The following is a 23,259-nucleotide window of genomic DNA, read 5'->3' on the forward strand; positions in this document are numbered from 1 at the left end:
TTGATTACTTTCTCGTGCGCATCGCGACCACCGTTGGAGAGCAAAATCTGAAAATCCGACATTTCAAAAAGACTTCAACATTATTGTAACACCATCATTTTAAGATATAATAATTTTATGTAATTTTCTATACATAATATTCTTTAATTTAACAGAAATTGTATAGCTTTATTATCACTTCTATTTTTAAAATAATCAAGATGATTATGAATTTTAAATACTCCATCAGTCCTCCATCTAACAACTACTGCAAACTCGAGATATGTTGCGATTATAAACACAAGTTAATAAGAATCTTGATGAGTTTTTTTTTTAAATAAAAAGGTCCTAGTCTTAAGGACTGCAATCATGTGACCATGTTCAATATATGGACCTTGATTTAAATTCTCTGCTTTATTGGTTTCATATGTATTTGAAGCAAAATATAAGAGAATATAGTAAAACTTTTTCGGTTGAAAATATTATTTGACACCAAATTTCTGTGGAAAATAAAAATTTACATGATAATTGGCCGATTTTGGTAAATCTTGAAAAAACAGAAATGGTTGGGTAGAATTAATTTATTCCAATATAAATTTTACTATCTCATGGCGTGTGTACATCATTTATTAACAATTTTTTTATGAATTTATATTAAATACATGTTTTTACTTAGTTTTTCCTCTTTTCCCTTTCTTTTCTTTCGTAATATTTTTTCATCAATGGTGTTACACGATCATCACACAGGTGGAACTTGTCTTTCCACAGTACACCTTTATCACCTTTGTGGACGTTATACGGATACAAATATATGGAGTCTGGAACCTGTTAAAAAACACAAAATTGGTAAAAAAATTGTTTGTACACAGTATATCAAGAGCCAACTAGTTAAAAACAATTTCAAAATTACAAGAATTAACATTTTTTTTACATAAATTACTTTGCAAAATATATTTATTGCATAATATAAAAAATGTACCATATTCTTTACAAATTATACTTACTTCCTCCCAAACATCATACCAAGCTTCCCAATCATTACCAGACATCAATAATTCTGGCACATCTGTCCTGGCAAATTCCATGTAACATAACAACTTGTCACGATCATATGTGAAGTGCTTAGTATGAACTTTGAATTGGTACGGAGAGAATCGCCAATCTTGCAGTTTTGGATCATTCTCTTCAAAATCATCATAGTTAAGATTTTCTAGATCTTCTACTACAACTTCAATATCTCCTCCTTGGGACCAATCATAAATTAACAAATGACAATTTTCAGTGAGTTTTGCAAGGTAATCCCTCTTATAGTTCTCTTCGATATCAGATAGATATTTTTCATTCAGTACTTTGGAATTCACCTCATGTGGCAGTCCACGTTTTTTGATGTTTTGCTTTTGTAAAGAAGAAAATAAAAATATGATTTATTTTTATATTAAATTTATAAGAAAAATAGTTTTTGCAATGATATTTACCAGGGTGAGATCTACAGGCACATCCAAGTAAATTATTACATGAGGTTTTAGGTAGTTGTGCAGGGAAGCTTTACAAGCATCCGTATGTGCTTCATAACCTTTTGGGCTGATGAACTTACTCTGATACATAGCTTTGGCAAAAACGGCATCGCTCCATGGTGACCTGACAGTAACAACGCCTTGTCCGGTGCAAAATATATGAGCTAGTGAATCTATATACTGCTTTTGCCTCATCATGTACATGTACAACTGCATAGCTATTGTGTTGCGATCATGAGGGTTCTGTAAGAATCTCTCAATATCCCATGATTGAGCATCCTTGGGTAATAAATGATCCAGTTGTCTTACATCAAAACCCCACTTTGTAATTAACAGATCATCGAACGTCGGTTGGGGAAGATAGAGAAAATCGAATTCCTTGGCCAGTTCTTGAGCCAACTTACTCTTGCCTGATGCCACCTGACCATCGATAACAATGAGCTTGGAATGCTCGTGGACTCTACATTTGTTAGTATCCATAATCATTTGGAAAACAGTGTACTCCTTTTCGTGATATGGGTAGGGTTTTATATTCGGAATATCATCTTCGTTGCGAAAGGCTGCTCTCGTAAGACTGGCAGCCTGGTACTTGGTTACCGAGTTAGGTGTGATCTGAAAACACAAATATTGTCATGCATAAGCCCAACTGCTGAGTGTCGTCTTCAGGAGTAGAGAACTGCACTGTTTGTGCACTTTACGCACTGCATATTACAACGACAATGAAAACATGACTATTAGCAAAAACAAATGCAACAACATAGGTACAATGTGTGAAAATAAGGCTCGGCGCACTAACCTTACATAACTCCTTGGCGATACCGGGAATGGACCTGGCGGCTATGCCGCTCCTTATAGCTACGAACATTTTCAGCTAATTCGTTAAACAAATAGCCAAACTATCCCGCTTGACACAAGATTTGCCTCGCGGGATATTCGCCGAAAATCCAGCGCGATAATCCGTTTTCTCGTCTGCTCGTCTTTTCCCCAGCTATAGCTGGGGGGGACATGGGGGACAAATATTTTTCAGGAGTCTCAAGTGACTAACTTCAAGGTGTTTAAGGAGTAGCTGATTCAGATTTCAGATGCATTATAATTAGTATGTGACTTTGCGTTTGCGCAGTGGCGGCATAGAACACGACGCTGCTCCGATTCTCCAAAGTCCAAATGACACACAGCGTTGTCGTCCCGTCTGTCTCGTAAATTTTCTATACTATAACTTTTTTACTGATCCGTAGTTCGTAGATAAATAGTGCAAAATGGACCTCGGCAAAATGCCCAACGAGAGGAAGCTGTACCTCTGCAAATGTTACTTCTTCGGTGAGTTTTGAGAGAATTGTCCGAGTTACTGCAAATTTGTTTGGTTAAGATCTTGATATAGATGTAGGATAGTGCAGAATATATCATTTTAAGCCTTTGCTTTCAGACTTGCAGAGTAATTAATCAAATTTTTATGTGTTCTTTATTTTGCAGCTGGATTTGCTATGCTTCCCTTTCTGTGGGCGGTGAATGCCATCTGGTTTGCTAAACAAGCGTTTGGTGTGCCACATTTTGAAGAACAAAAACAAATTAGGAAATGTGAGTAAATTTACCGTTATTTAATGCAGTGCAAACTGATTACAATTTATTGATGCTATTTTGAAATAAGCAATGTGTAATTTATAGCTTGAATTTGATTAAAAATAAATAACACTTAACAATATTTCTCACCAAGCATGAGTCATGTATTGTCATGCAGCTTAAGAAATGACCAAACAAGGATATGACTTTACGCATTTATTTGTTAGAAACAACAATTTTTCAATCATTCTATTCAATAAATAGAGTATTTAGTTATGGTAGAAAATTAACAACAACTCTTTTGTTTTCAGATGTCACATTTTCTGCTATTGGAGCATTGATATCATTTGCAGCATACTTGACATGGATTATTATGTTCCAAATCCATAGAGCAGAATGGGGTGAATTTGCAGACTCTATTAGTTACATTCTACCTGCTGGCATTCCATAAACTTGAAAACGAAAAATAATTAAAAAGTGAGAGTGACTGTGACTGTGTAAGATAGATTTTAAGGATAATGAAACATTTTGAGTCAAAAAAGAATTATACATTTATTTTTATAATAAATTGTCTATATAGTTTCGCTTATCATAGGCCAATAATGGTCGGAATTTTTCCCGTTTCATCTTGCTTTCAGAAAACGATTTTTCACTAAAATTACTCTCTTTTTTTTGTTTCCTGAGACAGTCTGTGAATAATGTAATATAAAAAATACATTTACATTTAAATATACATATATCTCTCTGTTCAGCTTGATTCAGGTTCGACTATTCACACAAGTTCTCTCTCCTTTAGACATTATTTGTGCGCACTCAGACAGCTCTCCGCCTTTGCGCGAAAAGTTTCAAATCTTTGTATACCAATTTCGACAGCAGCTGAAAAGAGCAAAATATTCATCATTTATTTGTCGCAGAAGAATCAACCTACATTAAATCCTTGCATGCATAGAAGTATAGTTATAGTTATTCTTACAGCCAATGCCAGAACTTCTGATGCCATAAGCAAGTAGTAGACATTACTCCAGGCATTCTTCGGGTCGCCTTGGCTCGATACGAATCCGGCAAGCAACGGTCCGACTGCTGCCCCAATACTGCCAGTCCCGTCGATTATCGCAGTGACAGTCGCCAGGGCTTTCGAGTCCGCTCCTAGACTCGGATGCGTGCCCAGCTCCGCTGAAACGGCTGTTGTGATCAAAGCGTAGGGCCCATTTACGAAGAGACCAGCGAGCATAAGCAGAATCACGTTCGCGGCTAGGTTCATGCTACCCAGGTAGTCGTAGATGAATAGCTGATAAACATTTAAAATAAAAATTATTGTTTTGTATTTTTAAATTAGATTGAAAAGTAAATTTCGGAATTAAAATTTTTTCAAGACATGATTCAAGTTTTCAATTTTATATTGCAACCGTAAAAAAAACGTCGATTCCAAACCATCTTGAACGTTGTAAATAATAATTGTTTACTCAAATTTATCTCACGTTATTTGGATTGTATTAATTGTTAACAAGCGGACCAGAAACATTACTAACTTCCGCCCTTGAATTTCTCTCCCGCACAGCGCCAAACAAGCACATAATATAACACCCAATAATCCGGCATCTTTTTACCCATACCCTGCACATCATGGCCAAGTCTCATTCTCCACGCTCTCGTTATTAGTGCCAAGTGCATTCAATCTGAAGCTTGTACTCACCGTCGGACAGGCAAGACCTAACATAACTGCACAGGTCAACGCACTCATGCCGGAATAATCAGACAGAACACCCGCCACTATTGCACCGATTATACCGCCGACGTCAAAAAGTGTCGACAGATCCGCGCTGAGTGTCGGACCGTACGTTGCTGTTGGTGGAAAACAACATAAGATTAGAAATTTGTTTGCTGACAAATATATAAAAAAGCAAACAAATTACTAACTGGACTCGGCGATGTAGAGCGGCAGCCAGAACAGAAACGTGTAGCACACGAGTTTGGCGAAGAAAAGCGATAGCGAATACTCGATGACTCCGGGTATTTTCATAGCGCCTATGAAACCAATAGCCCGTTCGCCGGAGCTGTCTGTCTGTCGGTTGACCGACAGTAAAGGTCCTCTTTCCGCTTGCTCGTCCAACAAATCCTGTAGATCACAGCAAGGGAAAAATATATTTTAGCAAGTTACTATGAGAAAAGAGACGAAGTTTAACTGGTATGCGTTATGATGATCGTGCCAAGGCATGCAATCAGGACATGAGAAATTTGCGAAAGAAGCAGTTGTCTTAAAAGATGTGAAATTCAAACAAGCAAATATTTTAAAAACTTTTATAGCAACTTTCATATCTTTTAGAGTTTGGAAGCTCGATTTTATCAATAGTAAATTAGCAAGAACAAATAATAAAGAAAAGGTAAACAAAAAATAAAAATCCATGCACTTACAACGATAGCGTCCTGCTGACGCCCGTGATTGCGATAGGTGAGTCGCTAAGATGGGAGGATAAACAAAGGATATGGTTAGATAATTCCACTAAGCATGCGGAAGAGTGTATGCAAAAATGATTGGATATCAAGTATAACTGACTCTGGGTGTTAAAGAAGATTAACCAAGGTTTGTTTTAATTGGGAAATTGTTTGATCTAGGCAACCTAGTCCTAAATATTATTTACAGATGGAATGACATTACAACTCGACTAACTTTGTATAAATTTAGGCATGCCTTTTAATAAAACTAATGTTCTGTAATTTAGTTTGGTATAGTAACGCTATTGAATGAACTTACGCGATCTTCGCTATGCATAGATTCGACGTCCTCGTAACCACTTCCCTCATCGGAGCTACGCGCTGCTTCCAACTTTCTGTACCCATACGGTCCAGGAGGAATACAGCCGACGTCGATGGGATTTGGTGCCAAAAATAGGAATATGACAAAACCTAATGCTCCCATAATAGCACCAGGAACCATAAAACTGAGACCCCAGTCTGTCTCGACATACCGGGCAGCGATCAAGCTCCCCAGAATATTTCCTAAAGAAGTGTGCGAATTCCAGATACCAAAAATCAGTCCTCTTTTGCCTTTACCAAACCAGTTTCCTACTATGGTAACTACGCCTGGCCAGCCAGACGTTTGAAGGACTCCAGACAAACCCTAAAAATAATTGATGTTACAAATGTGGGAAAGATTAATTTCAAGATTAATAAATAGCTACGCAAGATTTGCATATACCTGTACAAAAATGAAATACCACAAGTTGTGAATATTATAGGGTCTAGCGATACCAAAAAGGTAAGTAAAAATGCCAGTACCTAGCATTCCAAAAGCTAGGAAATACCGAAGATTAACTCTTTCTGCAACAAAGCCACTAAAAAAAAATTTAGTAAATCAAAAGTACTGTCATTATATTACAGGATAAAAATCTGCAAAATGAATAAATACCTGACAAACATAGCTGCTGCATAACTAAATAAAAATGCTGAGTCCAATGCTCCCAATAAGGCAGAAGCATTAGGTCCATCTGTAATTAGAAACCAACCGTTGAAATTTGATAATTTGTAATAGTTTGCATGATAGAAAAAATTTGCTTTAAAAGTCATTTACTTGAAAGAAGCAAAAATCAACTCACCAAATGGGGCCCAGTCGCACCACGTATCGTTGTTAAGTCCATCGAAATCTGGTGGTGGAAGCCTGCCAGTGCAATTAAGACTAAGAACATTCTTGACAACTGAGATCGGTTTTCTAGTCAAATGGTAGCAAGTGTAAGCCAAATAAGTGAGGCCTAGCACACCTGCCTGATGCCATGTCATGCGGTCTATCCTGCTGTTGGGACAGCATTTCGACGAGATCCACTCAATCCACTTGATGCCCACTGGAGCGTTCCAGCTGCCGGACATCTTGAGCACACTCTTTTCCTAATTTATCACAGAAACAGTACTTTTTCTTCTTGCCAGTGCCACAGCAGCCACCTCTCATGTCTCAGATTGCGCAATGCAACCTTCTTACGACCATGTCAAGGGATAGCATTTTTTACTATGACAGGTTGAAAGTGTGCAAACGTGCTCCTCCGCTTGAATAGAAAATAAAGGCGACGATAGAGAAGTCAACGAGGCAGCTCTTTTGTTCAGCTGTTTCTGGCAGCTGATAAGACAGAGATAAGCATGCGTATCAGTAAACTGCTGACATTAGCCCATGCCTATTATAATTACGCTTCAATGAACTTGAACCATATACCTCGTGTATACTGTTAAAGTTCGCTCTCTTTCTCTCTGTATTATGCAAGTATGTCAGAAATCGTGAACAAAATGGAATGGTAAACAAAGAAACGCACTGTGCAGTCTTCAGAGACAGCGTGTGTTCGGCGCTGCGGTAGAGCGACAATACAACTCAAAACCACCGCATTCGGCAGAAATAATGAGCGACGATAAAATAATGCCACTTATACTCCGCACACCATGCACACACCGATGCTCACCAAGAGTGTAATATCGCTGATGCGCTCGTGCGAGAGCAGCTCCTTTCACGCTTCACGCGTCGCAAGCGCTTATACACTCTTGCGGCCGACGCGGCTATGACAGATGCATCAGCAGAATCAGAAACCCGAGAACTCGAGAAGCAGTGTTGTTGTTATTATGCTTCAGTATTCGCTGTGTGCGTCTCGTTGGAGCCGTTGGAGGGGAGGGCTGGCGCTGATGTCAATTTTACACACGGTCTTATGGAGAGAGGAACCAATCACGCCCACGGCGGCCGCTCGAACTATTTTTCGCCCATAAGATTTAACGTGGAAAAGAAACCATTTCGAGGGCGCCACAGTCTATGCTCACAGCGAATAGCTGCTGCTAACAGCAGGCGAATACTCGGCTGCTTCGTCGGCTATGACTCATAACCTAGAAAGGACGAACGATGATGAATCCTTGGTCCGGAAAATGCTGTTGTTTTTCCGCACGCTGCAGAGAGACTGCGGGAAACTCTCGCCATGTCTACGAGATCTCTCTCCCTGGCGCACTTGCTCTGCTCCTTTTTGACAGCTCGCAGCTGTGTGTCTGGCGTCTGCGGCCCGCGCACGACAACAAAACAACGTGGCTCTGCAGGACTGTCTGGCGCATGTTGGCAGTACTGCTAGAGGCGACACTGCATTTCTGCAAATGCAAATAGTCCAGTAAAATTAGAGCTTTGGAATCGACATGCGATATCGGCTGCATTTTGGTTATTAGATAAATCGAGGTCGAAAAAGACGATTCTGAAATTTGCAGCTTCCTAGGTCAATCAAGGAGTTCTATGCGAAAACAGATTCTATGCGCGTTTCGCGCGCCTCCCTCTCCTTCTACATTAAGGTAATTTCTTTTTTATTTATTACCTCGGTACTTTGCACTCATCGAAGTCGAGAAAAAAATCGATTCCAATGCAAAATCGAACTCTCTTTCGACTGGTGCAGGCCATTTTACAGTACGTTAAGCCGTTTTCGAGATATAATCAAAATTAATTTTTGCACACTGTTTTCGCATAGAACCCGTTGACCTAGGAGGCTGCAAATTAACTGTTTGTATACACTCTGCGGTAGATATAAGAGGATTATGATACTTTTTTCGGGATAGTGCGTGTATAATACTCGGATGGAGCCGTCGTACACACTTTCAAGAGCATCAACGCGCACGTGCTCTGTAAATAGATGAGAAAATTTATTTTAAATGCTTTAGGTGCGCGCATTCCACGGAATATATACGATATAATGCATTGAAGGAAGCAGTGAGTGTCAAAGCGACGAATATCAAGCTGCTGATTCCCCTGTCATTGTTCTCGACGTGTGACTGCCCGCATAAGCTAACCGTTCTCCTGCAGCCCTCCGATAATTCGTCAGCAAAAAAGTAATAAGAATAAGCAAACGCAGAGCGAAATCACGTTTCACGTTCGTCTGGGAAAGAAATGCCGTTTCGCGGAAGGTCCTGATTCTCGGTACCATGAGCGGATATAATGCTCGCATCGGTCCTGCAGTCGTCGCACGAGGATAACAACAGCTGTAGTGGCACTCAAGACGAGATTCTGAGGTCAGCTCGCGCCAACGTCGGCCTCATCGCCGACGGCATCTGGGCGCCTAGCGGACAGGACGAGACCTATCGCAAGCTCAATCGAGCTTTATGGATACGGGTGAGAGAGAGAGAGCGGAGCTTGCGCGAGTTTGAATTTCGTGGCGGGAATTTCCGTATATTCGTTCGCGTTGGTGCGCGAGATCTCTACTTTATCGAGCTGCGCGGCCGGATTCGGTATGCGATTATTTCAAGGCGTTTTTTTTCAAGATGATTTTTTTATTTTGCCATAACCTCGACTGTTGAATCGTGAAATTTTTCACTTGGAAAGTAAGTTGTTGACATTTTAAAAGGGTTTTTGAAAATCGGCTCGCACAAGTGTTGCTTTTATATGAATATCATCGTTTTGCAAAGACATGAATGTGGCGTAATACTAGCTGCATACTATAAGCCTTAAAAAGGTTTGATCTCGTTAATATGCAAAGCGTTTACTGCGTTGTAGATCTTAACTCTGGGACACATTTCCATAGTTGAAATTAGATCAGGTGGAAAATGAGGTTCACACCAGTGAGAAATTAATTTGAGAAATTACAGTGCAGCGTATCAGGATTCACATCAGAAAATCAAACGCTCGTTTTCTAGACAGCGTCGAATAAAAAGAACCTCGATGAAATTAAGGCTTGACGAGTTATAAAGCCAAAAGAAAAACGTATTCCTCTAATGAAGCTTAATTCGCTTGGTTATCTAAAATCCAAAAATACGCATACGAGGACATTCTTAATTAAGACAGGTTGTGTGTTGAGCAGCTCTAGAATTGGCCTCGAGCGTATGGGGAAAAAGAATGAAAAGTAGACAAGTCGTATAGCCGCACGTATAAAATGTTCAACCTTCTAAACGCAGCTCATCGTTATTTTGAATTAAAAGAGCAAACATTTTTTTTCTTGACACATTATTATCTCTATTTTACGCGAAATTAACAGCGCGAATGAATTCGGCGAGTTTCAAAGCGCTTACAGCCATCATTAAAATCCCTTGACGACTATTTTTTCCTCAAGAAGTCGTAATAAACGGCTACTACGGTATTATACGTTGTTCTCTCTCTCTCTCTCTCTCTCTCTCTCTCTCTCTCTCTCTCTCTCTCTCTCTCTCTCTCTAAATTTGAAAGAGTGAAAAATCACTCGAATTATATTTGAGTTTAGCGCAAATTTAGCGATGCCGCGTAGAAGAATCATAGATACGAAAGTATATATTGGGTATTTTCAGTTTTCATTTCACCGTCGCTAATTAAATTCGGTATCCATTGCGATTAGTATACTTTAATTATAGCATATATTTATAACATTATGTTGCACGTGTACATGCATGAACATATATTTTCAGCACGCATTGGTAATGTTATCATCTTAAAATTAATGAATTAATTGTCAACAATCTACATTTATTATGACAAATTATACTTTATATTTAACCAAGTATTTTTAGATAGAATATAGATAACCGACTTTATTATACAAACGAGAATTCATGAAAACAGTTAGTTGATTAATCATCGCTCAAACAGTCGAGATCAAAATTAAAATACGCATGATCAAAGTTAATTGTGAGACTTCTTGATAATTATTGTGGCAATTTTGCTTTACTGCAATACTCTTTCCCAACACGCGCATGAAATGGGCCTTTCTTCATGCCTAAAAGTAGCGTGGAAAATCGTCCATTCCAAGCGTGTTAGAAAAAATTTAAGCTCAAGCGGTGAGAAATTTTTTTTATTCTTTCAGAATTCTCAAATTTCTCAAATTTGTTGTGCACGACTTGAAATGCAGGATCTCCTACCCAACTTGCGCGCATAAAAAAGTCCCTTTCACGCCCTTGTGTTAGAAAAAACACGGTGTGTAACACGGTAATAAAAGCTATGTCAGACTCGGGTGAGGAGTTCAGCACGAGTCGGAGTCGAGGGCGCCGAAGGCTTAGGGCACGCTTGACATAGCTTATTTTCTCCCCTTGTTGTACAATGTACAACAAGGGGATATTTTACATCGTTTTTTAGAAAACAATAATCGTAAATGTATAAAATAAAACTTGGTATTTTCAATAAATTTGTAAAACTGGATTCTACAATAAAACTGCGACAACAAGTTTGAGTGCGGGAAAGCCTCAAACGGGCGTTCTGAAAATTTGGGAATCTTTGTTAGATATGCATTATTTATGATTTAAATTTATTGAACCAGCTTTTGCTTGTACCTAATATTATGATGTCTTTGATTTTATAAAGTTCAATATTTTTCATCGAACCTCTGCGTAAATAAACGAGAACAGCCTGCATCAAGTTGCTCTTTGTGTTCATCACCCGAGTACCAGCCCTTCTTATGAATCAGTATACAGACTGACTAACTTATTATTAGACGCTTCGCGTCACGCAGTTACAGTTAAAATCAAGTTTTTGTAACACACGAACGATTTTCGCGTTTCTTGCGTGTATCTATGAATCGGCACTAAGTGACTCTTAGTTTTTGGCTTTTTATTTAGGCAAGTATCAGTAAGTGATGTTCGAATATCATCCTAATATCTCATTGCATATATTACAAGTATAATTATGGCTTTACTCGTCGTTCTCGTAAAATACGAATTCGAATTCAAAATCGAACCGCACCTGCGCCCTTTCTAAACCGACCAATCGGACGACTAGAGATATAGGATTTAAAGGCGCAGGGAATGGCGCAGCCATCGCGTTACTCGAGGCTGATGAAATTCTACTGAAAAACGATGTAAAAAATTGGATATAAACTAAACCGAGTCCTCCGCATGATTTGTCGAACCTCCCTTAAACAGAGCAACCAGATAGCCGCCAGATATGCGGAGCTCGAGAGCCAGCAGCAGCGACACGAGCCACGGAGTCGGGTACGCGATGTCATACCGGACTCGCGGTTGGCCATCTACGGCGACTTCGAGTACGAGAACGAGCCGCCACAAGAGGACTTGGAAGAGGAGAAACGTCGGAGGGACGAATCGCCGGAAACGACGAATGGAGAGTCCAAGGGGAGGGACAAGGAGTCGTGGATGCTCGACGAGGTCGAGGAGTTTGTCGCCTGGGCCGAGGAGGCCCGCAAACGCTCGAGACGGAGATGTAGATCGTTAGTCCATATGATATGCAATAGCTTGACTGTATTAGTGATGTAACGTGAGTTTTAGTGCGCTTTACGTCGAAATATTTGAAAAATTCTCGCACGGCGAGTGCAGATATCGAATTCCGCTTTTTTAATTATAATAATAATTCGCTAGTTTTATAATTGCATACGGTGAATTTCGACGTTTTGTCGCGTAAAATGCGGCGATAAAATCAGTTAAATCAGTTCGATGACTGTTCCGTATAAGTAGAATCGGCCGAATACGGGCAGACTCGGAACTCGCTTCAAGAAGTCAAGTCGCTGCAATTGAAGCTAATCTGGCGCCAAATGATGCTTTATTGCGTATGACTTTATTTTTCCAGGCTCTCGAAGCCGAGTGGAGCGCTAAAGTCATCCCGAAAAGCCGAGGAGCGCAGAGCCAAGGAAAAATCGAGTAAATAGCAAAACCATCTCTCACTTTATGGCAACACACAACATCTCCGAGCCAGTATAGCTCTCGAGACTAATGTTGAAACAAGAAGCACCTCGAACTCCTCTCGGACAGCGACAACTTCTGCCAGCGCGAAATTCGCGAGCTTTTCGAGCTGCAAAATTCCGTCCTTCTCCGTCAGGTGAAACTTCCAACAGCTACTCGGACGAGTCGACGGCCCCGCGTCGTTTCAGCGTGACGAACGTCTCGGAGGCTCAGCTCGAGGGTCGGATCTTCAACGAGGCCGTCCGTAGTCTCTGGCGAACCAGCTCGGCGGCTTTGAACTCGACCCCGAGCACGAGGACGCTGAGACAGTGCCAGAGAGAGCTGGGGATGTTGAGGCCGACGGCCACGGCCAGGAGGGTCAGCGAGCTCCAGCTGACCCACTCGAGCTTCCAGAACGAACGACTGAGATTGCCGTATGTATAGCTAAAGCAATATATTTATATATATATATATATATATATATATATATATATAGCCTCTGACTAATCAGTGCCCTGAACAGACGAATTATTCAAGTCAGCTTGAAAACGATATTTTGGCTAGTTTACGAGCCTTTTAATTCCGCTGTGGTGCGAGAGGGGCTTTGTCGCCGTCGTCTCGAAAGCACGTAAAACCGCAATCTTTGCGGTCGCCCAAAGGAGTTCGTGAATTCGTGAAAGTGTATGGCTATTCATATAATATGGGGTCATTTTTTAAGTCGTCCAATTAATGAATTTGAATTTGAAACCTGTAAAAACCTCGATAAATAATCTAATGAAAAAGGCATACTCCAAAATCAGGATCTCGCTTCTCCTTATGTTGATTCCAATCGAAAAATTGGCCAAATGATCCCTTCTAAATTCACCCTCGTACGCAGGGCCAGCCGCTGTCAGTACTCGTACATGCATCAGACGCTGAACATAGTCCAGCAGCAGCGAGTCAACTCTCCGGTAACAGCGCCACTGGCAGCCCTGTGCGTCGACGTGCCGGAATTCTTTCCCAAAGGACCGAACACGTGGCCCTGTCTCGAAGAGCAGCAGCAGCAAGCTAAGCCGATCCATTTTTACGCCGTCCCGACCCTGGCTTCGGACAGCAGTCCTTATCAGGACGAAATGTTTCCGTACAAGGGCCACGTGGCTGGCAGGAAGGCAGTTGCCGTTTATCAAGTATATACGGATTTTGGGCTCTTTTTTCTTCTACTTAAGATAAGGAATCGTCTGGCTTATATCAGCATGTGGTTTTATTTTCATTATCTATCCCTGAGAAGGTGGCTTTCATTTATTCTATCCTAAAGTATCTGTATATACTTACTTACAGATTTCCGAATCGTGAGAATATAAGCAGGATTTCTATGACCCCTAATGAATGAATTTTTGGCATTTGCTTAGTTCAAACACATCCGCGTACGCTAGACTCTAGCGTATGTACAGAATGACGCAAACAGGGCTATGTTACAGTACTTTGATGAGGGCGTAACATATACTATGCTACTTGGCATTATACCGCGTCAAAACGGCGGCATTTCCCGGCTTGGCTCGTATATATGCTAAAATGAAAATATTGCGGGTGCAGCATTAACGAGCGACCCGTCGCATGGGCTTCGAAATTGTCATTTTCATATATAGGTGTACACACGAGCCTGTTCGTTTCAAGCGAATTTATATATTTACAGCGGCTTTGTGTTTGGCGCAACTTTTGATCGGCCTAGCAAAAAAATATCTTTAATTATTTATGCGCGGTATGATTACAAGTTGAAAACATATAAATATGTCTAAAAGTGAAGTTTCCGAACTCGCCAAAGCCAATTGTATCGATAATTTTATTGACTTTCTAGCTATAGCGATGTTACCGACTTTTCCATTCCACTCCATTTTATCTTTTCTTATTATCAATAGAAATCATTCAAATGTTCAAACTAGAGCTCGTTCGCTGTTGGCTTACATTTCGCGTATATAATACTTATTGGAAGAAAAGCATAAGCTGATGCAGGCGAAAAGAAGTCAACATGAGCCTTGTGAAATAAATTATGACAGCAATCCAGCCACACCAAAATCATTTATTTATCGATTTTATTGCTGAACGCCTTCAGAGAATGCCTGAATATAAGCATCCTCGAGTATAAGGCGCATCGAATTAAACATTATTTCACTGATCATTTGAGATAAAAAATGTTGTACTCAATGTTTTGTTTACATATTCAACGAAAAAACAGACCCAGGACAAAATTCTATAAGGATATGGAGTCGCGAGCAAAGAAATGTCAATGTTTCCTTTATTCGCCCACGATCTCATCCCAGAACCGAGTGGTCCCGGTGGTCCCGGTGGTCCCGGTGGTCCCGGTGGTCCCGATGGTCCCAACCCCACTGGTGAGTGCGCTCGTCTGGCCCCCCCCGACGTGGGCCCAGCAGCGCCTACTCCCCCCAGGGCCGATCCACATCCACCAACTCCCGGGGGCTGCATCACTGCCACCGAACTGCTCGATGATGCCTCCAACTCCGGCGCCGCAAGCCCAACCAGCGGTGGTCCACCGACCCATCAAGATCCACGAGTCCACGGTCGGCAAGCCCTCTCCCATCCCCGTGTACCAGAGGCCCCAGCAACAGCAGTCGGGAAAATCGGGCCAGGAGTACGGCCAGCGCAAGAAGAGCCAGGGCGTGGACTTTAGCAATCTGATCCTGCTGACCAAGAGCGCGATGAAGGTCAGACGCAACCAGGGCAAAGCCGCGAAAAAGGCCTTCAGCGAGACGGCGGGGAAAGGACAGTCGAGCGCCAAGGCTGAGGGCTACTCGACGAGATGGCTCGACAAGGGATGCCAGCCGGTAATGGATGGGTCTTAGCGCTCGTTGGTTCGTTTGCACAGCCAATAAGGGGGGTGACGTACGGGTGATGAGTGAGAGGAGTATGAGTATGCGTCCCCGGGGATAGAATTATCCTGAAATATGTGACAGCTCGGAGATGTTCGTGCTGTGTGCATGATTTATACATTCTTTTTGTTCTTTTTCGAGTTTATCAGCAGTTCATGCTCAATCGAACCGAATCATTGAGAATAAAACAATGCATCCGAGCCTGTACTCCTCGTTCGCCATCAGAAAAGAGAGAGGGAGTTCGTGACAGTGAGCACTGTACCGCGACTTCCGATCACGAGGAGCGAGGACCTGGCCTGCAGCACCAACAGCGGCAGCGGGAGTCGCAGAACCTCGCAATCGGCCGACGACGAGCTGACCGAAGCTTCGAGAAAGCGTCTCTACCGGGACGTACTGGAAAGCTCGACTGCGAGCCCATCGAGTCGAGACGATGACGAGGACGACGTGCGCTTCGAGAAGAGGTACGACGAGCTCGAGAGACAAGCCATGGAGCAGTACCGGACGTCCGAGGAGTGCCTCGCACTGAGATACCAGGTAGCGATTTGATCTCCTCTCGAAACGCCAACTAGCGATCCCTCGACGAAAATTTTGATCGACAGGAACTGGAGCAACAAGCTCTCGAACAGTACAAAAACGCCGAGAGCTCCGAGAGCATAGGCCTCGAGCAAGAAAGCCTCCTTCACGCCCGGTCGACCGGCAACTCGAACGGCGACGGCGACGACGACGACCACGACGACGACGACGAGGCCGAAGAGACGCGCGACCACAGCTCGTCGTCGGGGTTTGGAAAGTACAGCAGGTCCTCCAAAGAGACGAGCGAAGCCGCCGACGTGGTCGTCGTCGTCGACGACGGCAACGAAAAAGGTAACAAATCGAGAGAGAGAGAAAAGTCACTATATTATTAGAGAAGATTGCTTTTATTAGAGTCCAATTCCCACGGGTGAGAGGGTTTCTGCGGGAGGACCTGGCTGTTTCTTTTGCGTAAGAATTTCCATCGCTTTGGCAAAAAAAACTTGGTTACTTGTCTACAGCTTTTCTGTGCATCGAAGAGGCGCTCAAAGTTTTGCGTAACGCGATAATTTGTCAATAGCCTGCGTTTGATGAAAATTTGCTCAGTTGTATAGACGCGCGTAAACAGTCCGCGAAACATACGTGGTGCATATTGTCACAAGTGCTCGTAATTATACTCTACAGTCGTACACAGTCGCAGTTATTGCAACAGCAGCGCGGTACGATGCGCTTGGAAAATAACACGGCACGTTATTGGCACGAGTGCGCTCGATATACTGTTCTTCAGCGTACATACATAGTAATAATTCTCAAAGGCGTCAATGTTCTGTTCCAGTTATGTGCGGCGCCAGTGTAGTCTGTAGATTGTCTGTGGATGTATTATGTTATTGATCGATGTAATAATTTATGTGAGAATTGAGGGAAGAAGTTGATTCAGCTTTTTTGCATCTGTGCATTCTACTTTTATAGTCGCATTGCTGTATGCATATCTGTTAATCGGTGTAATAAAGTTTTCTTTACGTCTATGCGATGGAATTCTTTATTTAGACCCTGTGACAGAATAACAAATGCGTTCGTTGACGCATTTCGTTTGATAATGAAAGTTTCGTTTTAATTCTATACGTTGGCTCTCGGTATAAAACGTTTTTCGACACATCGCGAGTCGACTTTTAATTTTATTAGCTGTACACGGCTAGCGAATACCGATAATCATCAAACGCGAAGTCGTACTCGAGACACATTGGACCAAACGTTTGAAGTTACCCTTTTCGCGACGTTCAAAATGAGAAGTTTGAGAGGTTTGCCACTTGGGAATTTGCAACCCTTTATCGCCTGCGAGACGGACAATAATGGAAAACAGATTGCGCCGACTTTTAATTTCATTAGGACTGTATCGGCGATTGATTAACGCACAAAGAGAATGTACGCGAAACTCCTGTCTGACTGGAGCAGAATCACGAAATTTTACCGTTGAAAAATATATAACAGTTTGAATTTTATATAACGTCCCATTTCGTCAGATCAATTCTTCAATTCAATAAACAAGTCTTCAGTATTAGCTAGTTTTCTATCTCGATAAAATGAAAAATACAAATTTTTAATTTATATAGAGTAGAATTAATCTTTTTAGCAGAGAAAAAGTAAACTTTCTTGACTGTTACCTTTTAGACTGATGAACAACCTTCTTCAAAATCTCAAAAGATAGATACAGAAACTTCTCTCTCTCTCTCTCTCTCTCTCTCTCTCTCTCTCTCTCTCTCTCACTCTCTCTCTCTGGCAAAAAAAGAAATCGTAAATCGATACCAATCTGATGACCACGCCAAATGTACATTATTCCGCGCGAATTGTAAGGTAACAAGCAGCCTCAGCAGAAAATCAAGATTTTGAGAGCCGAGAAAGTCGGGGCTTCATTTCCGGCAAAGGTGGTCCATCGGGCAGCGAGCGAGGGGAGCTTGCGACCGGTCATCATTGCCAAGAGATTGTCCGCGATCAGTACTAGCAACAGCCCTGGATATGGACGGGAGTCGAAGAACACAATAAGGGGTGCATCCGGAGACAAAATTGGTTAGTTGCTGTATTGCGAACAGTTTTGTTTAAATATAGGTACTTTTGTGATAGGAGTAGTTTCATAGACTTTGTTCTGTTTTCTAGAAAAAGTAATAATGTTGACATACAGAAATTCCTCATGGGATTATAGGTATCATGTGCCTGATGTACCAATACAGTTTGTCGTGTGCTGGTTTTCAAAATCCTTTCTCTTTTACCTTATAGCTACTATTATCAATACAAGAATACTTCTGTGGACACAATTCTTTCCTGAGCCGTTTCTCATATAATGTGTGGTACGCACATATATCGTCGTTTCTAACGAAGACTAGTACATCTGCATTTCTCTAATTTCTTCAAACTAATACATTTCGCACTCCTACCGGGAAAAATCGTGCATTTGGCTTTCCAGCATCGTAGAAAAATCCAAAATTAAAAAAAATTTTGGTAAATATTACAAATTTTGTAAAGTTAATAATTTAATAAGTTATTAAATTTAAAAATTTTGAAACTGAATATTTTGATGGATTTCGGAATTTTTTACGATGCAAGAGCGCCTAATGTACTAGTCTTCGTTAGGAGCGACGATATGTAACACGAACAAATTGCGCGTATACGATAAATAAATACCATATAAAAAATATGTTTCAAAACAGTTCGAGCATGAAAATAATAAACCTATTTTAGAACCAATTATTCTTACACCTCTATAGTTCTACAAAAAAATTCAACTTTGATTTTATAAAAAAATTATCCATTATTTCGATAAATTTAATAATTGATTTATAATAATAATTTTTCAAATAATATGCAAAAATTTTTGAGTTTTTCACGGATTTTTTTATTTAATAATTTTCTACTGTTAAAAATAGCAGTTCTAATATTACTTAACTCAATTTTTTATTACCTTTGTTATACAAATAAATTTTTCCAGGAGGATTTCAGGATTTCGCGATTTTTTGAATAACGCGTAGAAAAACTATAAAAAATTAAAAATAATAAGTTTTAAATTTTCATCCATTTTCACCAGTATTTAATATGTTTTAAATTGAAAAAAGTTTCTATAATTTTTTCTAGTTATAAGAATTCTTTTTATTTTGTGTCTCATGAAACATATTTTCTGACAACCGGTTAGCTTAAATGATTAGTGGTTATGCACTTGAGTGGCATTTGCATACGATACCTTTCGAATCTCTAATTTTTAGGAAAATAAGGTTATGAAAGCATATCGATGCAAAGAAATTTTTCGAAAAAATTACTGAGTAGCTCTACCTCGGAATAACAAATACAAAGGTATAAAGTTCCGTCGACCTGTGATAATATTACATCTGTTGCTGTTAATTACCAAAATAAAATATTTTGATAGAAATAGAAAATTATTCAAAACAGTAGGATATTTGATTCTTTCATACTTTGAAGGCCGCTGAGCTACAAGCTTTTGAAATATGTAAATCATCACTAACTTCAATAATATGCATTATAAACATTTTTAAACATAGAGATTTTCCTTCAACTAAGCTTCTTTCATGGCCCTCTTATAAACCCTATCTTATTACGGGGGATCTATAATTATGTTTCACTCAATCAATGAATCAACCCATTTAGCTAGTTAAAGTAATTTTAAGTTCCAAGTTGGTTGTAGCCCTGTGTAATTAATTATTCGTCATCAGAGAATAATGGTCTCGTATAATAATACATATAAATTGCCATTTCAAAATTCTTGGTTAATAAAGTATATAAATAGAAATGCGTATTCTGCACGTACACATAATGAAAGCTTTTTAGTAAATTATCGCGAGGTCACAGACTTTGAAACTACGCTAAAGGCAACAAAAAAATTACTTGGCAAAACCGTAGCTACTTAATCGAACATGCGTTGACTCATGACGTGTTCAATGAGCTCTGCTCAGCCTTGGTTAACGTGATTGGCATCCTAGTTTTCAAATGGTCAATAATGTCGTATACGTTCAATATGACCAACAGACTGCCTTGGGTAGACATTAAAATAGCTTTAAATTTTATTCAAAACTTCAATAATTTCGAAATCAGGAATAAATTATGCTTGTATATTATATCTAACGATCATATAACATTTTTACAATTCCACTACAAACTTGTTTTACAACTTTCAATCCATCTACACTGCTCCTCGACTAATGTTGTAATTTAAATTTCAATTATATTTCTTTACAATTGATCAAGCCGTATGCTGTGTAATATCTCTTAAAAGCTTTTCTGAGGCAGCCATTAAGCGCACTCAGCTAATATACATTGTAAGCTTTAAATAAAACTGTATGAGTCATTCCGCATAGATGAATACGCAATTTCAACATTGCACACTTCTATAATTTACATTTTCATTAAAAATATGTATGCATAATCAAATTAAATGCATGTTTTATGATTTTGAATTTTCTATAATTAATTTATTATTTATTTTTCTACATATGTGATGAAATTCGTAGCATAATGGATAAAAAGATATACGAGAGTTAGTTATATTAACGACCAGTGGACAGTATACGTTGTTATGTGGCTCAATTAATTCTACCTCAGGAGGGTCCAATCCCTTTCGTCGTACATTAATAATGTGGGCATATTGCATCGGTACTCTCGGTCAATTCATGTATGAATGCTACTATAGGAAATTAGACAATGCATTAGTTATTCGATAAGTCTTTGAGTATCTAGATAAATGTTTTATTATTCTCAAGACCTATTAATTTAGCCTTATTGAGGGCATTTTAAAAATATGATATCGTACGTCAAATCATTTTTGAAGAGTGCTTTTAACTTCAGATAATCTTGCGCAATACTGATAAGATTATCGTTAAACTTTGAAGTCAACAAGTTTTACAATCATGCGCATCAATTTTGCAGACATTGCAGTATGAGCCTCTTGAATTTCTAATCTCAAGTGAATTTTTTCATCCCGATAAATTTGCGATCTGCGTCTTATATTTTATCGACGTTCTTTTTTACTGGCACAGAATTACAAATTCAGATTCGATTGAATTTTCATCAGTTTTAGCAAAACCATCTCCTTTATCAACGCTGAAGCGTCGCTTGATACCGATGTCGCCCTTGGATCGGAAAAAATCGGGCACGGATTTGATGAAAAACGCCAGTCTCGATCCTATGAAGGCTGTTCAAAAACTCGACAAACACGTCGCTGCTTACTACAGAAACACCAAAGTTATTCCAACTGGCAGTGGCGATGATAAAATCAACAACACTGGAGGTCTCGTATCATTATTTTCTTATCATTGTAGCTTCATATAGCTTTATCACAGGATGCACTTAAACAAAATTACTCTGTCGCGTATCAAAGTTGTTAGTATATTTGGGTTATACGACTGACATATACCAAATCGGTAGTTTGATTTTATAAAACTTGTTCTCTCAGTTCAAATGTCAAATTCGATTGTAATTTTTAATTTTTTTTCCAGAGATAAAATAACCCTTTGATTTTCAACAATGTTGAAAACCTTGATTTCTTGATGACACCTGTAGCATAAATTATTTATATTTTTAAAATACTTCCATAACAATTTGGTTCAATCATTAATTCGAAAAATCTGAAGTAGTGCATCGTGTCATCATTATTTGCCATGAATAACACTAAATGTTACGTAAGCCATGTCTTTTTTAACAGTTTGGCTATCTAACTTTTGGAGCTAGTCCATGAAGATGGTGCCAGGGCTGTGGCAAATTTTAAGACCGAACGGAACCAAGTCCTTTCGTAATTGTCGACATTAGTTTAATTCTGTATGAGAGTATAATTCAAGTTCTCGTTGTAAAGCGAAAGTATGACCACACTAGATTTGCATTTCCTGTGCTGAGTCATAAAGTTGCACGACTTTTTTTTTGTTTCTAACTGTTATGGCGATGGAAAATGTTGAAAAAAATCATGAGTTTATTGGCGCTAAAAGTTATCGAATATGTTGTACTGTTGAAATATGTAAAAAAATACAAGTAAAAAATACGTGCTAAACTTGGTAGTAATATATCTGCGGTGTTACTCAGAGTCTAAACTCGTATACGCCGTAATCACCAGGAAATTACACATGCGATTATATATGGCCAAGAACAAGTGCAGGTGATTAATCACAATTTTGTTGTCAGGCTGGCATATCTCATGTTGCGTGTACAACGAACATTAACCATCGCGTAGCTTTTTATTATTATGCCGAGCCTCGGGTACGTATTACCGACCTTTTTGGATCAAGTAGTAACCGCTACTAGTTTACATTGGAAATGACTACGCGAGTTATCCAAAAACAGTTGGAACATCGATCGCGCATAGCAATTTTTTGTCATAGTAAAAACGAGTATCTTCAACGTTTATGCAAGGTGATTCCAGTTTGTCGAAGCAAGCTTCTCGTCATTACGTGTTAAACATTTATACAGAGTTCTTCTTATTTAATCATTCAATAAATAATATCCTGTTATTCGACGAGAAAAAATCTAAAATTAGTTGGTAGCATTCGAAATTATTCTTCCCAAGCTATATTCTTCCAGTTCGGCGATCCGTGTGATCGTTTTTCTAAAGAGAAAAAGAAAAAAAGAAAAAAGTAGCCTCCGCAGGGACTGAGAAATCAGAGAAGGCAGCGGGGCGATATTTCACGTCCCATAATTCAACTGAAAGCCAATTTAACTGCGCCACGGTCGTAAAACGGCGCCCGAACGCCGAGAGAGAACCCATCAGCGCTCGAGTTTTTTTCATCGTCCGACCTAACTCTCTTTCTCCCCCTCTTAAAACACACAGCATTTATCCGCCTTCGTCTCGCCGAGAGAGGTTATACCAGCGGGGTTTTTGCCTCCCCCACCACGAGAGGCTGGCCGCAACGACGGCTCTCCAAAGTTTACGGGGAAGTACAGCTGCAACGTCGCAAGCGCGCTCTAAAAATAGCCTCTCCCGCGAGTGAACACGAGAAGAGAGATAAAAACAACAATGATCGAGAATGATGGAGCGAGAGAGAATACGACGTTGGCATCAGCGACAGTTGGCAACGTCGCAGGCGACGAACGTGCGCGCACCGCGCGCGCAACTTTCAACAGCCATCCAGAGTTGAGAAATGTGCTCTCTCAGCACTTTACTGATGCGCGCACACGCTGTGTGAGCTCGGGTATGTGTATATATAGGTATGCACGCTCGTATACATAGACATAACGACTGCAGAGTTCTACGGCCCCGAGCGGATACCAGGACGGTACTTCAGCCG

General features: G+C 40.1%; 4 protein-coding genes and 1 long non-coding RNA gene across 15 annotated transcripts; 2 read left to right on the forward strand and 3 right to left on the reverse strand.

Moving 5' to 3' along the window:
• Positions 1-545: 545 nt before the first annotated feature.
• Positions 546-2,500, reverse strand: Ndufa10 (NADH dehydrogenase (ubiquinone) 1 alpha subcomplex, 10, 42kDa). Its single transcript, NM_001167773.1, has 4 exons — positions 2,290-2,500; positions 1,455-2,105; positions 984-1,373; positions 546-804 (listed from the first exon to the last, which is right to left on the reverse strand). The coding sequence occupies exons 1-4, from the start codon at positions 2,356-2,358 to the stop codon at positions 652-654; spliced, it is 1,263 nt and encodes a 420-aa protein (NP_001161245.1). The 5' UTR covers positions 2,359-2,500; the 3' UTR covers positions 546-651.
• A 36-nt stretch (positions 2,501-2,536) lies between these two features.
• LOC100115250 (gamma-secretase subunit pen-2) lies at positions 2,537-3,787 on the forward strand. The gene is made up of 3 exons (XM_001600871.6): positions 2,537-2,810; positions 2,964-3,068; positions 3,362-3,787. Exons 1-3 carry the CDS (start codon positions 2,750-2,752, stop codon positions 3,499-3,501), a joined length of 306 nt encoding a protein of 101 aa, XP_001600921.1. The 5' UTR covers positions 2,537-2,749; the 3' UTR covers positions 3,502-3,787.
• Positions 3,577-8,104, reverse strand: LOC100116132 (glucose-6-phosphate exchanger SLC37A2). Of its 8 annotated transcripts, none has more exons than XM_008219786.4 (10): positions 7,490-8,104; positions 6,644-7,084; positions 6,457-6,535; positions 6,247-6,382; positions 5,803-6,168; positions 5,463-5,507; positions 4,968-5,166; positions 4,744-4,892; positions 4,024-4,338; positions 3,584-3,926 (listed from the first exon to the last, which is right to left on the reverse strand). In XM_008219786.4, exons 2-10 carry the CDS (start codon positions 6,909-6,911, stop codon positions 3,864-3,866), a joined length of 1,620 nt encoding a protein of 539 aa, XP_008218008.1. In that variant the 5' UTR covers positions 6,912-7,084; positions 7,490-8,104; the 3' UTR covers positions 3,584-3,863. The 8 variants fall into 8 exon arrangements, with proteins under 8 accessions (XP_032453607.1, XP_008218008.1, XP_008218007.1 ...); XM_008219785.4 differs by having other exon boundaries at positions 6,644-7,155; XM_001600846.6 differs by having other exon boundaries at positions 7,346-8,104.
• Positions 8,105-8,756: 652 nt separating this feature from the next.
• On the forward strand, positions 8,757-22,043 carry LOC103318161. Of its 4 annotated transcripts, none has more exons than XM_008219774.4 (11): positions 8,760-9,159; positions 11,865-12,166; positions 12,523-12,593; positions 12,772-13,048; positions 13,492-13,780; positions 14,912-15,433; positions 15,704-16,012; positions 16,078-16,342; positions 17,840-18,052; positions 21,060-21,275; positions 21,690-22,043. In XM_008219774.4, the coding sequence occupies exons 1-11, from the start codon at positions 8,986-8,988 to the stop codon at positions 21,713-21,715; spliced, it is 2,664 nt and encodes an 887-aa protein (XP_008217996.1). In that variant the 5' UTR covers positions 8,760-8,985; the 3' UTR covers positions 21,716-22,043. The 4 variants fall into 4 exon arrangements, 3 of the variants coding, with proteins under 3 accessions (XP_008217998.1, XP_008217996.1, XP_008217997.2); XM_008219775.2 differs by having other exon boundaries at positions 9,071-9,159; positions 11,865-12,159; XR_513213.4 differs by lacking the exon at positions 21,690-22,043 and having other exon boundaries at positions 8,758-9,159; positions 17,851-18,052; positions 21,060-21,126.
• LOC116415831 lies at positions 20,439-21,061 on the reverse strand. Its single transcript, XR_004226386.1, has 2 exons — positions 20,751-21,061; positions 20,439-20,672 (listed from the first exon to the last, which is right to left on the reverse strand). It is a non-coding gene; the product is annotated as an uncharacterized LOC116415831 (long non-coding RNA).
• Positions 22,044-23,259: the final 1,216 nt, after the last annotated feature.

The sequence above is a fragment of the Nasonia vitripennis genome, chromosome 1 (genome assembly GCF_009193385.2).
Source record: "Nasonia vitripennis strain AsymCx chromosome 1, Nvit_psr_1.1, whole genome shotgun sequence".
Taxonomy (NCBI): Eukaryota; Metazoa; Arthropoda; class Insecta; order Hymenoptera; family Pteromalidae; genus Nasonia; species Nasonia vitripennis.

Coding starts and splice junctions, on each gene's coding strand:
- Ndufa10 (NM_001167773.1), bottom strand. CDS start 2,358: ATGTTCGTAGCTATAAGGAGCGGCATAGCCGCCAGGTCCATTCCCGGT. Junction 2,106..2,289: donor TCGCCAAGGAGTTATGTAAG/GTTAGTGCGCCG, acceptor TTGTGTTTTCAG/ATCACACCTAACTCGGTAAC. Junction 1,374..1,454: donor TGCCTGTAGATCTCACCCTG/GTAAATATCATT, acceptor TCTTTACAAAAG/CAAAACATCAAAAAACGTGG.
- LOC100115250 (XM_001600871.6), top strand. CDS start 2,750: ATGGACCTCGGCAAAATGCCCAACGAGAGGAAGCTGTACCTCTGCAAA. Junction 2,811..2,963: donor CTGCAAATGTTACTTCTTCG/GTGAGTTTTGAG, acceptor TTTATTTTGCAG/CTGGATTTGCTATGCTTCCC. Junction 3,069..3,361: donor ACAAAAACAAATTAGGAAAT/GTGAGTAAATTT, acceptor TTTTGTTTTCAG/ATGTCACATTTTCTGCTATT.
- LOC100116132 (XM_008219786.4), bottom strand. CDS start 6,911: ATGTCCGGCAGCTGGAACGCTCCAGTGGGCATCAAGTGGATTGAGTGG. Junction 6,383..6,456: donor GCAGCAGCTATGTTTGTCAG/GTATTTATTCAT, acceptor ATTTTTTTTTAG/TGGCTTTGTTGCAGAAAGAG. Junction 4,893..4,967: donor GCTCTACATCGCCGAGTCCA/GTTAGTAATTTG, acceptor TTCCACCAACAG/CAACGTACGGTCCGACACTC.
- LOC103318161 (XM_008219774.4), top strand. CDS start 8,986: ATGCTCGCATCGGTCCTGCAGTCGTCGCACGAGGATAACAACAGCTGT. Junction 13,781..14,911: donor AGGCAGTTGCCGTTTATCAA/GTATATACGGAT, acceptor ATCTCATCCCAG/AACCGAGTGGTCCCGGTGGT. Junction 16,013..16,077: donor GCCTCGCACTGAGATACCAG/GTAGCGATTTGA, acceptor TTTGATCGACAG/GAACTGGAGCAACAAGCTCT.